Source organism: Marmota monax, unplaced genomic scaffold (genome assembly GCF_021218885.2).
Source record: "Marmota monax isolate L192 unplaced genomic scaffold, Marmota_monax_Labrador192_F-V1.1 WCK01_AAM20220418_F8-fsc01167, whole genome shotgun sequence".
NCBI classification, from domain to species: domain Eukaryota; kingdom Metazoa; phylum Chordata; class Mammalia; order Rodentia; family Sciuridae; genus Marmota; species Marmota monax.
The window spans coordinates 1,013-15,509 of record NW_026692295.1 but is presented as its reverse complement, the minus strand read 5'-3'; the positions used below and the strand labels follow the sequence as shown (position 1 = coordinate 15,509).

Sequence of the window (14,497 nt, the reverse complement as noted above, 5' to 3'; positions counted from 1 at the left end):
AACTCCATCCATTTACCTGCAATTGCCATGATTTTGTTCTCTTTTAATGCTGAGTAATATTTTATTGTGTTTATAACAGTTTCTTTATCCATTCGTCCATTGAACGACATCTAGGTTGGTTCCACAATTTAGCTAATGTGAATTGTGTTGCTATAAACATTGATGTGGCTGCATCACTCTAGTATGCTGTTTTTAAGCCCCTTGGAGTGGGATAGCTGGGAGTCCCGAGGAGTGGGATAGCTGGGTCAAATGGTGGTTCCATTCCAAGTTTTCCAGCGAATCTCCATACTGGTTTCCAGAGTGGTTGTACCAATTTGCAGTCCCACCAGCAGTGTAAGAGTGTGCCTTTTCCCTACAACCTCGCCAACACTTATTATTGCTTGTATTCTTGACAACTGCCATTGTGACTGGAATGAGATGAAATCTTAGAATATTGATTTGCATGTCTCTAATTGCTAGAGAAGTTGAACATATTTTCATGCATTTGTTGATAGATTATATATCTTCTTCTGAGAACTGTCTGTTCTGTTCCTTAGCTCATTTATTGATTGGGTTATTTGTTTTTTTTTTTTTTTGGTATTAAGTTTTTTGAGTTCTTTATATATCGTGGAGATTAGTGCTCTATTTGATGTGTGTGTGGTAAAAGTTTGCTCCCATTCCAAGCTCTCTCTTCATTTCACTGATTGTTTCTTTTGCTGAGAAGAAGCTCTTGTAGTTTGAATCCATCCTATTTTTTGATTCTTGAATTTATTTTTTGCATTTTATGAGTCTTTTTAAGAAAATTGGGGCCTAATCTGATATGATGAAGATTTGGGCCTACTTTTTATTCTATTAGGCATAGGGTTTCTGGTTTAATTCCTGGGTCCTTGATCTACTTTGAGTTGAGTGTTGTGCATGGTGAGAGATAGGGCTTTAACTTCATTTCGCTGCATATGGATTTCCAGTTTTTCTCAGCACCATTTGTTGATGAGGCTGTCTTTTCTCCAATGTATATTTTTGATGTCTTTGTCTAGTATGAGATAACTGTATTTATGTGTGTTTGTCTCTGTACCATTGTTCTACAAGTCTATTTTGGTACCAATATCATGCTGTTTTTGTTACTGTTGCTCTGTAGTTTAGTTTAAGGTCTGGTATTGTGATGCCACCCTACTTCACTCTCCTTGTTAAGGATTGCTTTGACTATTCTGGGTCTCTTATTTTTCCAGATGAATTTCATGATTGCTTTTGCTGTTTCTTTGAGGAATATCATTGGGATTTTGATTGTGATTGCATTAAATCTGCATATATATATATATATGCACACACACATACATACATACATACACACACAATATATTTTAAATTATAACATTCCATTGGAGTTTAAATCTGTTTTTTATTTTAAAAATTTTTTACTCATTATGGTTTTCCTTCATGAGTGTTTGGTGATTTTTAATCACAAGCCCTTTACTTGATTTTAATCTGTGTTTATTCTTTGCTTTAAATTGACAATTTTTTCTTCAGAGAGGATTTGTCTTTGCTATTGCTGGTAACCAGGAGGCTTAACCAAGTCTTCCTTGAAAGTTAAGGTTCAGTGTAGAACAGTTTAGGGTCAGAACCTCATCTCGATGCTGGCCTACTTCTAAGTATTTAGGTATCAGAACTGTTGTTTAAATGTGTTCTCAGAGCAACCCTGCTTTCCTTGCAGTGTGGAACTTTTTGCTTGTGATTATTCTTCTGTCTCAGTAAGGTTTAAAATAATACCATTTCTGGTGACAAAATTGTCAAAAAGTACTTGCTTCATTATAATGCTATATATCTAATATTGTGGAATAAATACTGCTTGGGTAAAGGAGGCTAAGTTCTAATTTTGATTTCACATAACTTTATATCTTACTAGCTAATGGGCCTTCTTAGACATTATGTTTATCTTCTTGCTTTTTTTTTTTTTTTTTTTACGAAACTGAGTTTAATAGATGCTGGCTTACCTAGCAGATTGAGAATGAACTGGAACACAAGAATATTGGCATATAACATTATGATAATATGCAAAATCCGGTATAAAGCAGAAGTATTTTTCTATTAGCTTATGTTCATTTTTCACCTAAGAATTGATACCCAGTTGGATTTTTTAAAAATATTTTTTTACTTGTAGATGAATACAATACCTTTTATTTATTTTTATGTGGTGCTGAGGATCAAACTCAGTGCCTCACACATGCACAATGAACATTCTGCCAGTGAGCCACAGCCCCAGCTCTCAATTGGATGTTATAGATACATTCATTTTGCATTCAGTATGAAGTTAGTCACCTCAAATATCTGAATCCCTATATATAAAATCCTTTAATATTGAATTTTGCAAATTGTTACATGGGAAATTAGAGGAATGTTAAATATTGAGATGAATGGTATATAGGTTAAGAATTTGTTTTATTGTGTAGTTCAAGAAGTTGGATGGAGTCTTCCTTTGATTTTCTCCATATGTGTATAATGGAAAGTGGAGAACACTATGCCATTGGATTGCATGTGGATTTGAGATCTTTTAGAGACCATGAAGTGAAGATTTTGTAGCTGATCTTTAATTTACAGGACTTTAAGTACATCTTTGCTATTTTATTATGTTAATATAAAATTACATCATATCACAGGTTTCTGCATTTATTTGATTTCTTAGATAAGATTTAAGGTCTATAAGATATCATAAGGGCTGGAGTTTTGGCTCAGTTGTAGAGCACTTGCCTAGCATGTGTGAGGCACTGGGTTTGGTTCTCAGCACCACATATAAATAAGTAAAAAATAAAGGTCCATTGAGAACTAGAAAAAAATTAAAAAAAAAAAAAAAAGAATTGGCTTAAAAAAAGATATCACAAGATACAGTTTTATCTCATTGGAATATTGGAACAAATTGGTAGAATAGTCAGGGAAAACATTTTAATTACCAATTTATAGATGAAGACACAGGTACAAGGAAATTGAGTGATTTTCCCAAGTTCTTAAGTTGCTTACCTGTAGGGCCGGCACTAAATTCTAGGTCTTTGTGTTTCTTATGTAGTACTTTTTTTGCTGTACGAAGCTGCTCACAGAGGTTTACAATGAGAAAACAATCCTTATGTTTTTGTTACTCATCATGATGGTTCTAGGGTCTTTTTCAATCATTTTCTGCTATTATAATTGTCAAGGATGTTTGAAGTTTTCCAAAATTCTCATTAAATAGTTGGAAGAATGGCGTAGTTTTTGGAATGAATGGTACCTGTGATTCTCATATATATAATTTTACTCATCAGTCTTTGCTGAGACTGCTCTAACATTTTCTCCAGAATAGTATGTTCCCCATCATGGAAAGGTATGTCTAATGACTGCAGTTTTATCAAGAAACTTGATAATGTTTCAGGTATGTCTCAATGGGGATGAAAAAGTTCTTCTAAAAGTTCTTCTAAATGTCTCAATGGGGATGAAAAAGTTCTTCTAAAAACCTTTAATATTTGAGTATACATTCATATGTATATATATTTTTTCTTGTTTACATACATATGTATATATTTTTTCTTGTTTATTTAAAGTCTCTGAATCATCAACATAAGAAATTTTACCTACATAAGTAAGAAATTTTCACAAAGCAGAATGACAGATAAAATATACATATTCTTGTTTGTAATTTCTTTGTATTTATTTTAGATCTTTTTGAAGCTTTAAAGCCTGAGTATGTGGCACCGCTGATCCTTTGGCTTTGCCATGAGAGTTGTGAGGAAAATGGTGGTTTGTTTGAGGTATTCTGAAACTTGCTGTTTTTTCCTAAAACAATATTTGTGTAATTAAATATAAAAAAGGATTTTAAAATTAGTGTTTTTCAAATGCTTACATTTGTACAATCTGCACTGGTTGACGTAACTTGAATATTTTAAAATATTATGTTTATGTTACTAAGGTACAAGTGTCCTTTTGGAAAAAGTAACATCAGCTTTATAAATTATGTTTTTTCATAGTTCTCCATTTCTAATAGTCTTACCAAATGAAAATATGGCTAGTATGATTTGTTTAGTCAAATATAGAACATTTCATTGATTTAAGAAGACATTCAGCTTCTTAAAATGGAAAGATAGAGCTTGAGGTTTAGAGTCACCTGGATCAGATTTTGAATTCTTATTCTGGTAATCACTGACTTGCTGGAATATTGTATAAATTAACCTTCCTGAGCTTTAGTTTTCTTGAAGTTTATTGTGGTACCTTGTGTTAGTTTTCTGCCACTGTGACAAAATACCTGAGAAGTCAACTTGAAGGAGGGAAGATTAATTTTGGTTCAGGGTTCAATCCATAGTCATTTGGCCCTATTGCTTTGGTCCTTTCACAAGGCAGAACATGATGATGGGGAGCATGTGATGGATAGAGTTGTTCACTTCATAGCAGCTGGGAAACTGAGAAAAAGGGGCCAGGAGCAAGATACACTCTTCAAGGATGTTCCCACAGTGACCTACTTCCTCCAACTAGGCCCTACTTCCTGAAGTTCCCACCACCTCCCAATAGCACCACCAGCTGGGACCAGGTCTTTAACACATGAGCCTTTGGGGGACATTCCAGAACCAAACTATAATTAACTATAAATAATTGTAAACCTTTAACATTGTGTCTAGTATATAACAGCCTTCCCCAGAATTTTATTTATTAATCTGTATCAGGAATTTAGTTTGGCTATGATAGATCAATAAATACAACTTACTATTTGTTTTAAACTTTAAAAGAAAACTTTTCTGTTTTCCCCATTCCCTTTTTAAGCTGATGTATGTATTATGATTACTCATTTGAGTTTAATCTTTTTTCTTAGCCTGAAGTTTTATATATTAGAACCTTCTTCCTTCCATTTTTTGATTGTCTATAATAAACCTGTGGTATGTACAATACTGTGGCATCCAAAACATTTTTTGGTAGAAAAAGAATCTGGCTCAGTTTGAAGGGAATACTATCTTATTAGCCTGCTTCATTTGAATAAAAAGCTTATGAGTAAATTAAAGGAGAAAAATAAAATAGCCTTCATTTAGCTAAACAGAGATATATGCCTCCACCTTTCTAATCACACCCATTGAATGTGAATTGTGAAAATCAGAAGTGGAAGGAAATTTACAAATCTAATTTTACAGAATAGGAAAACTTAATAATATCAAGCCATCTGGAGTTTAAAATTTATCCTGACCCTCTTTTATCTAAGGAATTTTAAAAATTACTTAACTTTGAAAATTATATTAACTCTGTAAACAAAAATGTATATTCTCTGAAAAGTTTAACTATATTGGAACATATATACAGGAAAATAAAAATCACCACATTATCACTACGCAGAGAGAACTATATTTGTATGTATTTCCTTCCAGTCTGTTTTTAGATGTGTATTTTAAACACACATCCAAAGTCATGTAGACAATTAGGATCATGCTGAGGATAAAATTTTATGTTGTTATTTTCATTTACTCTATTGTGAACATTTTTAGTGAGGAACATTTGACATGCCTGATTGATAAAATATGATAAGAAGTGGGTGTAATATTCTGACTTAAACTACCACTTTGTTTGCAAAATTCTGATAGATACCTAGAGTGGTAGATAAAGATTTTGGTTCAGCAGGTGCAGTTGTTTCTAGCATCTCAGAAGAACTTGTTGCTAACATCACTCCCAGAGTATGATAAAAGGTGATATCTCTTACCTGTTATCAAAACCACTGCTGATTTATGTACTCTTAATTACATCAAGATTCATCAGATATATAAAAGACATGGGCATATTAATATAAAGGCAAAAGATGATGAAAAGTTACATCCTTATGCCTAGAGCCACCAAGATGTGTGCTGTCTCCTTATACATTTTTTTTCCTACCACCTGCATGTAGAATTTGAATATGAAGTTTTACCACAGTGTAGTTGTGTTTGAAAACATGCTGGATTTTCTTTATATCAGACATTTTTTCCCTTTAGGATTTTCCTGAATCTCTAAAAACATAGATATATAAAATTTATCTTTCTGTGTGGCAGTTGGTATTTGGTGATTTGCCTTATCTCTAAATAAAGATGTTTTACTAACATGAATATATGTAATTCATTAAGTCAAATACTCTATGGGCTTTGAATTTATTTAATTTATTTTTTTAGTTCACTGGTTCTTTCTAGAAGGACATTTATTTTGAGACTATAATGTGTACAATTTACATTGTATAAATTTCACAGTAACCACATAAACTATGTGTTGTTATCCTTATTTTACAGATGGTGAAATTTGTGTTTCAGGAGGCCAAATGATTTGACCAGGGTTACATAGCTAGTCAGTAGAAGATATGGTATCAAGCCTTGGCCTCTTACTTCATAGTCTTTTTTTTCCTACTACATTGTGTTACTTTTGATATTAGGAACAGTGTAAATTCATGGGACCAGTAGACTTTTGTAGAGCCATATTATTTTTATTCATTGTCATCTAGCATTCTATTATACCTAGTAAGATTGCTGCCTTTATTTTAAATTAAAAAATTCTACTAGTGATTATACATTATATAATATAATATAATGTTTCTCCCTCTTTTTTGCTAGGTTGGAGCAGGATGGATTGGAAAATGTAAGTCTCTCAGTTTTGGTTTGCCATTGGTTATTTCCATATCTTTAAATCTGCATTTCCATTACAACCAGGTAATAAGCATATTGTCAAGTGCCTAATCACTAGATTTAGTGCACACATATTCAGACTTGAATATTGTTATACAGCAGATCTTCTAAAACATGACAATTGTCCTGCAGGGCTCTGTACTTTCGAAAGTCTGTTCATTCTGTAGGCAACCCTTATTTAGGACTTTTTCCTGTCTTATTCCTTCATTTAGCAAAGTCTGTCTTTATATTTGTATTTATCCTCCAACATCTCTGGCATCCCTTGCTGTTTCAGCAGAGAAGTGAGTGGGAGGGAGAGACGATTTTGAAAACATGGGAGGAGCCTATTCTAGATGGCATAGCTAGCAAGTTCTCCAATTCTTTCATGTAATTATTTCCTTCCTCTAGCATAAAATATCGGGAGAGTGAGAAATCACATTGGACAACTTTGCAACATTGGTCAATAAATTGCAACTGATATGGGAATTGTTTTCCTTCTCTTCAATAGTAAATTCATTTAGTATCATCAGTGCTCTTCTGTCCCATCTCTTAAACCTAATTATAGTTGCTTTATAGAATTAAAAAATTGTGAAAATTCTAATACCTTGTTTTCAGTTGGCTGTTGGTATCAAAATTAATCACACGATTAATTGAGTTACTTAAAAGGTTGCTGTCACTGGAGGGCGTTGGTACAATGTATTGTAAATTATTAATATTTTTAGCATTAATGACTGCTCTGTCCAGTTGTTAAAGTTCCTCAAGCATTTGAGTGTCTTTTGAAAAAACACCCACTTATGATAGGAAAATGAGTGCTTCAGTAAAAGTTCTATCAATAGGAAAAATTCAAAAGCAGGCATTTCTAGATTTCCCAGTACTTATTAAATTATTAAGTCTTAAATTTAATAATTATCAAGTGCCCCCTTGTAATCCCAGGTACCCAAGAGCCTGAGTTGAGAGAATTTCAAGTTCAGGCCAGCCTGGGAAGCCTAGCAAAACCCTGTCTCAAAATAAAATTGAAAAGGGCTGACGATATAACACAGTGATAAAGCTCTTGCCTAGTGTGCATAAGGCTCTGGATTCAATTCGGGTGGTGGGGGGAGACAGTCATCAAAAACAGTCTGATCATTATGCTTAAATAAGGTAGCCAGTGTATTTATTCTTCTGGATTTTTAAAAGGAAACAATGTTAAAAATTCTCCTAATGGAATTGATGCAGAACTTATGTTTTCTGTAAATCTGTGCAGTTTAGTTGACTTCTTGTCGAAATGGAAGGAGGGCAAAAGAAGGATAAAGAGAATTATATGTGGCTATCTGATATACTGATTTTTTGTTAACTAAAATCTTTGGCATGTTACCACCACTAGTTTTCTATTTACTATCCAACACGTTCTATTCTGTTAATCTTCATTTTATATACAAGAAGAGTTACGTATCTTTACTTGAGTCATCTGTGGTTATGAGGTAAGTCTTTTGGTGCAATTATTTTGTAATTTAGTTTTCAGATTCAGCATGAGATTCTACCTTTAGTAGTGCCTGGCACAGTCAAAGGAGAAAATTTTTATTCAAAACAATTTTTTTTAGTTGACATTTTCCTGATGGGTGTTTTAGGAAAAAGGCATTTTAATGCTCATAGTAAAATTCTACAAAGTGGAACACTTTTTTTCTGAATTTCCTTTTTCTTGAAGTTAAAAATTTAAGGGGCTTTTACACATTTTACTTTCTGTTTTCCTCCTAAATTATGTGCTCAGTAACTTGTTTTTCTTTTTTTTTTTTTTTTCCTATAATTAGTACGCTGGGAGCGGACCCTTGGAGCCATTGCAAGACAGAAGAATCAGCCAATGACTCCTGAGGCAGTGAAGGCTAACTGGGAGAAGATCTGTGACTTTGATAATGCCAGCAAGCCTCAGAATATCCAAGGTAAAGAGAATCCCAAGCCATTTAACCTTGGTTGGGGAACCACAGGCAACAAATATTCTCTCTTATTATATGGAGTGACCTTCTAAAATGTGATGACTTAAACACTTCTATCATGTGTAGTATATTTTCTGCTATAGTTGGTATTAGAACTCTTCATATTTAAGATATTTATGTCCCACTGTCATTTTTTTATAGTCTTGTTTTTTGGCTTATTTGTGGCAGGGGGATGGATGGCACAAGGCATTTATTTATTTGTGTTAAATGTACCTACTTTTTAGCTGATAGTTCATTTAAAAAATCTTGCTTTATCTAGGTACATGCTCCTAGTTTGACCCCATTTTTCTCTATTTCCTCTAAAGTTTATTTAAGCTTAGTTTACTTGGGCTTAGCTCTTTTTCATTTAGAGAATAAAAGAGGCTTTGCTTTAGTGCTTTGTTTTTGCTATTGTTTTTCTCCTTTTCTATCATACTTTGTCTTCCTTTTATCACCTCTACATAATTTTAGTGCTTTCTTAGAAATACTCAAGCCTAGAAACTTAGCAGAACCTTTCCAGATAATCTGGGCTACGTTGATCTTTCTGTTAGTTGAACTCCTACCCACTTGAACTTCTAATTAACATCTAATTGTAATGTTGTCCATTGCTTTTTTCCATGATTATATGGTTTCTTAACTGCATGGCAAATTCTTTGAGGCAGAGATTGTATCATATGTAATTCTGTCTGTCTCTCTCTTTTTTTTTTTTGTAATTCTAGGTTTTTGGGCATGCTAGACAGTGTTCTACCACTAAGCTGCACCCCAGTCCTATATATAATATTCTTTTGTGCTTGGTGTTATCATAGTGCTGAACTCAGAAGGGATTTAATAAATGCTTATTAACTTGAATTATTTAATCACCTACAACATACCCACAGGAAGAGAGAGCAAAGAAAATTCACATTTTTTCCTAGTAAAAGTTGCATTTGCATATGACGTGAAATTTAAAAGAGTTTTCTGAGTAAGATTATGAGTCAGGATCATTTTATAGAAAAACATTTTTCCTTTTTCCTCAATAATTTTATATTCCGAGTTGATAGAAGAATATATCTGAAAAAATGACTGCTCAGGTTTTTACTATTTTTTTTTTGTACTGGGGGGTTGAATCCAGGCTTACGTTACCATGGGGCTACATCCACAGTTATTTTTATTTTTTGAGACAGGGTCTCACTGAGTGGCTTACTAGTGAGGCTCTCACTAAGTTGCTGAGGTTGCATCAAACTTGAAATCCTCCTGCCTCAGCCTTCTGAGTTGCTGGGATTCCAGGTGCACCACCATGTGTAGCTTGACTACTGAGCCACATCCCCAGCCCTATTTTGTATTTTATTTAGAAACAGTTGCTTAATGCCTTGCTTTTTGCTGAGGCTGGCTTTGAACTAGCTATTTTCCTGCCTCAGCCTCTTAAGCTTCTGGGATTGTAGGCATGTACCACTGTGCCCAGCTTGGTTTTTGCTTCTTGTTGATACTTTCCTTCCTACATGTACATTCTTGAAATTTTCATTATGCCTTTTCTCAGTCAGATGATAGCATGATTGATATGTCATAAATGGTAGCAATTTTATATTTTTGATATTTGAGATAAATTTTGTTCTGTGAATGTTGCTTATCAATGAAAATAAACAAAAGAAAAAGGAAAAGTTAAAAACATTTCTCTGCCTTTTTGCCTCAAAAGTATTAGACTATTATTAAAAAAAGATGTAATGAAAAAAAGTATAATGAAAAGTCATCTTTTCTGATAAGAGTTGACTTTCCAGAGTACCTATTTTAGTAATTTCAGTTTAGAGATGATTAAACTAAGTCCCAGCAAAACTGACCATTGTTTGAGCTAAGAGTTAATTCAGGTTGTCTATCTCTGAGTGAAGTGCTTTTAGCCTGTACCATGGTACTTTTCAATTAAATCGCCTTCCCTCAAGACAACAGGCTGAATGGGGATGTAGGGAGAGGATTAGGCAAGAAACTTCTTTAGTAGCATGACCTAGAGTAGCCGGTAATGTTGGTCATCTCAGACTTTGTGTTTTGGTTTTCATTTTTGTCAGAGTTTAGTAGGAAACCTATGTCCCAGAGCCTTCAGAATATTTTTAATACGTATATCCACATACATGAACTTCTTTACAACCTTTTAGACCGCAGAACAGCAACTTCCACTTTCTATCTAGAATCACTGTTCATAATGGTGGTTTCCTCTGTCTCTGGAGGTATTTTATTATTATTATTTTTATTTTTTGGTGATTTGAACCCAGGGGTAATTTACCACCAGGCCCTCCCACCTCTGCTTTTTCATTTTTTTAAGATTTTGGGACAGAGTCTTGCTAAGTTGCCGAGGATAGCTTTGAACTTGAGATCCTCTGCCTCAAACTTCCAACTCACTGGGATTATAGGTGTGTACCACTGTGCCAGGCAAGAATTTTTAAAACTATCTTTGGACCTGGGGTGGAGGTATTAGCATTCTTCCATCCCAGAGGAAGGGTTGATGGTAGAGAGAGAAGGGAAATCAGTTGTCTTTCCACTAGACACACAGAGATTACATATCTGCTAACATGTATCCTACTTTATGGGTTTAATTACACATTGTACTTATTGCAGGGTGAAGAGAGGGTATAAATCAGTTATCTAGAACAAGCACCTTCCTCCTACACTCCTCATTCTTCTTTTTTTTTTTTTAATATTTTTAGTTGAACACAATACTTTTATTTTATTTGTTTATTTTTATGTGGTTCTGAGGATTGAACCCAGGGCCTCACACATGTGAAGCAAGCACTTTGCCACTGAGCCACAGCCTCAGCCCCTCCTCATTCTTCTTTACCGTAAAATAGCTGAAAGATAATGAAAAGCTCTGAGTCTGTGAAGAGTACATTAGGCTATGCTTTTGGTGTATTTCCAAGTCTTTCACAGTTTTTTCCTACAAAAGTCTAACATCATATATTCAGTTCATGAATAATGAGGAGGTTTTATAGTTGGCAACTGTTATCTAGCTTACTGTTGCATAAAGTTACATTTTAAACCAAGCTTCATTTTCTTTATTTTTCTTAATTTTAGAATCAGTTGCAGGTATGATTGAAGTTTTACATAAAATAGATGCAGAAGGAGGAGTTTCAATAAATCATACCAGTCATGCAACATCTACAGCTACTTCAGGATTTGTAAGTGGGGAATGTTGTCTCCTCTGAAACTTGGCCTTCCTTCCTCCTTCTCTTTTTTTTCCTCCCCCCACTGCCCCTTTTATTTTTTTCAGATGCAGTTATTCTCTTTAAGTCTCGAAAGTTTTGCCTAATATTGAAGAGAAACATGGCATAGATACTTTAAAATAGAGAATAGTGATAACACTGGGAATCTAATTTTTAAGTCTGAGAGTGTTCGCAGTGTGTTATTGGGATTTTTACTTTAAAATAGGGGGTCAGCAAAATTTTTGGGGACAGAGCAAATATTTTAGATATTAGAGCAAATATTTTAAGTGTTAGAGGCCACATACTGTTTTTAACACATAGTATTCTGGTTTTTCTTTTTCTTTCTTTTTTGGCACTGGAATTGAAACCAGGGCCTTGTGCATGCTAAGCACAAACATGCATTCTACCTCTGAGCTATACCACAAGTTCTATTTATTTATATAAGTTTTTTTTAAAAAAATATTTATTGTTTAATTGGACACAATATCTTTATTTATTTATTCATTTTTATGTGGTGCTGAGGATTGAGCCCAGGGTCTCACATGTGCTAGGCGAGCACTCCACCGCTGAGCCACAATCCCAGCCCTATATATATATATATATATTTTTTTTCTTTTTCATGAGAGTTTTAATAGGGCCCTAAATCCTATATATATATATATATATATTTAACCACCTTTTGAAAATGTAAAAACCCTTGTAAACTTCTAGTCCTTGTTTGTTGACTCCTGCTGTAGGATAAAAGTGACTGAAAAATTGGTCGTCATTTTTTTATAATATGTGCTTCACATAGTAGTTAGGCATATTATCTGTAAATTGAAAAATCTATCATCCAGTTAGGCAAAAGACATTCCTGGAAAGAAACTTTAGGTTAAATCTCAGTTTAACTGAAAATGTTATTAAGCAATTTAATTTATAAGCATTACGCTATGATTTGCTCATTTGTTTATAGTGAATTCTTTAAAAGAAATATTTAGTTGTAGATGGACACAATATCTTGATTTATCATTTTTATGTGGTGCTGAGGATTGAACCCAGTGCCTCACCCGTGCAAGGCAGGTGCTCTACCACTGAGCTCCAGCACCAGCCCCTACCATGAATTTTATACAGCTGATTTTGTAAAACAGTTCAATATCCCCTAATTATAACAGATTTCATTCTTTTTTGGATTTTGGTAGCCAGTATTTGCTGAATTAATAAAGTGTCCACTGTCAGAGACAGGAAAATTCAAAATGAGACATAATATGTGTTAGCAAGAAGCAAACAATAAAAAAGTACTTATCTGTAAATGAAGTCTTTTTCTAGGCATTACTTGGTTTTTATGTAAAACATCAAATGTAATGAAATGAATAATGAATAAATATAATGAAATAATTATGTTCCATCAAATTCATTGACATTTGATTAACATCTGTTCAAAGGCAAGGCTAGGTATATAAACAGTTAATAGTTTTAAAATAAAATAGTTTTAAAAGTTAAAATTTCAAAAATTTGACAAAAATACAATGAAAAATAATTTTTTCAACTTTTCTATAGGCTGGAGCTATTGGCTATAAACTCCCTTCATTTTCTTCTGCTTACACGGAAATGGAAACAATTATGTATGCTCTTGGAGTGGGAGCATCTGTCAAAGATCCAAAGGATTTGAAATTTGTTTATGAAGGAAGTTCTGATTTCTCCTGTTTGCCTACCTTTGGAGTTATCATAGCTCAGAAATCTATGATGGGTGGAGGATTAGCAGAGATTCCTGGGCTTTCAGTCAACTTTGCAAAGGTATGCCTAATAAGAAATTTTGTTTGACTTTTCTTCTGTTTCTTTAGATGTTATCTGTAAATGTCACATCCAGTATGCATATGTGTATCTGTATTGTATATATTATATGTATTTGTATGTGTGTGTGTATATATATACATAAAACTATAAAATAATTTATAACAATGGTTAGTTCAGGAATAAAGATTTAGCATAGTTTTTGACTTTTGTGTTTAAGAATAAAAGAGCTAGGCATCATGGTGCATGCCTATAATCCCATCTTCTCAAGAGGCCAAGGCAGGAGGATCATGAGTTCATAGCCAGCCTCAATAACTCAGCAAGGCTCTACGCAACTTAGTGAGATGCTGTCTGTAAATAAAATATAAAGAGGGCTGGGGATGTGGCTCAGTGGTTAAGCCCCCTGGGTTTAATACCTGGTAGCAAAACAAGAAGAATAAAAGAGAGGGAGAATTAGTTTGCTATTTGACCAAGGGTAAATAACTTCTCTAGACTTCAGTTCCTTATCTATAAAATAGATGTGACAGTTTTTATCTCATGATATTAGGTCAAGAAGCAAGCCAAATAGTTTTCTGGTAAAAGAGTATTTGGGGGAGAACAGGTGAAAAAAGGTCCTGAGATAGGTACATACTTGGCTTATATTTGGAACAGCAGAGGGGCCAGTATAGCTGTAAAGTGTATAAGGGGTCACTCTATTCAGGGGCGGCAGAAGAAGAAGGCCTTGTAGTCATTGTAAGGATTTCAGCTTATATTCTGTTTAACATGGGAGGCCAAGGGCAACCCTTTTAAGGATTGCCATGATCCACCTATATTCACTCACAGGTTCAATGCTATTGTGTGGAGAAGAGATTATATGGGAGCCAAGCATAGAAGCTAAGAGATTATATGGGAGCCTATTGTAGTGATCCAAGCAAAAATTCTAGATAGGCGGGGAAAAAAAGAGGAGTCTAGGAGGAAGGTATTTTTCTAGATAATTGATTTATACCCTCTTCACCCTACAATAAGCACAATGTAT

At 33.9% G+C, this 14,497-nt stretch overlaps 1 protein-coding gene across 3 annotated transcripts in view; it reads left to right on the top strand.

Annotated features, from left to right (window-relative positions):
* The window catches only part of LOC124090527 (peroxisomal multifunctional enzyme type 2), a gene marked incomplete at its 3' end in the record, with an annotated part of 72,512 nt that extends 59,027 nt beyond the window's left edge, over positions 1-13,485 (top strand). For all 3 annotated transcript variants that reach the window (XM_046441156.2, XM_046441158.2, XM_046441159.2), the window contains 5 exon segments: positions 3,658-3,749; positions 6,549-6,573; positions 8,387-8,515; positions 11,585-11,688; positions 13,249-13,485. In XM_046441156.2, the coding sequence (XP_046297112.1) occupies positions 3,658-3,749; positions 6,549-6,573; positions 8,387-8,515; positions 11,585-11,688; positions 13,249-13,485 (587 nt within the window).
* Positions 13,486-14,497: the final 1,012 nt, after the last annotated feature.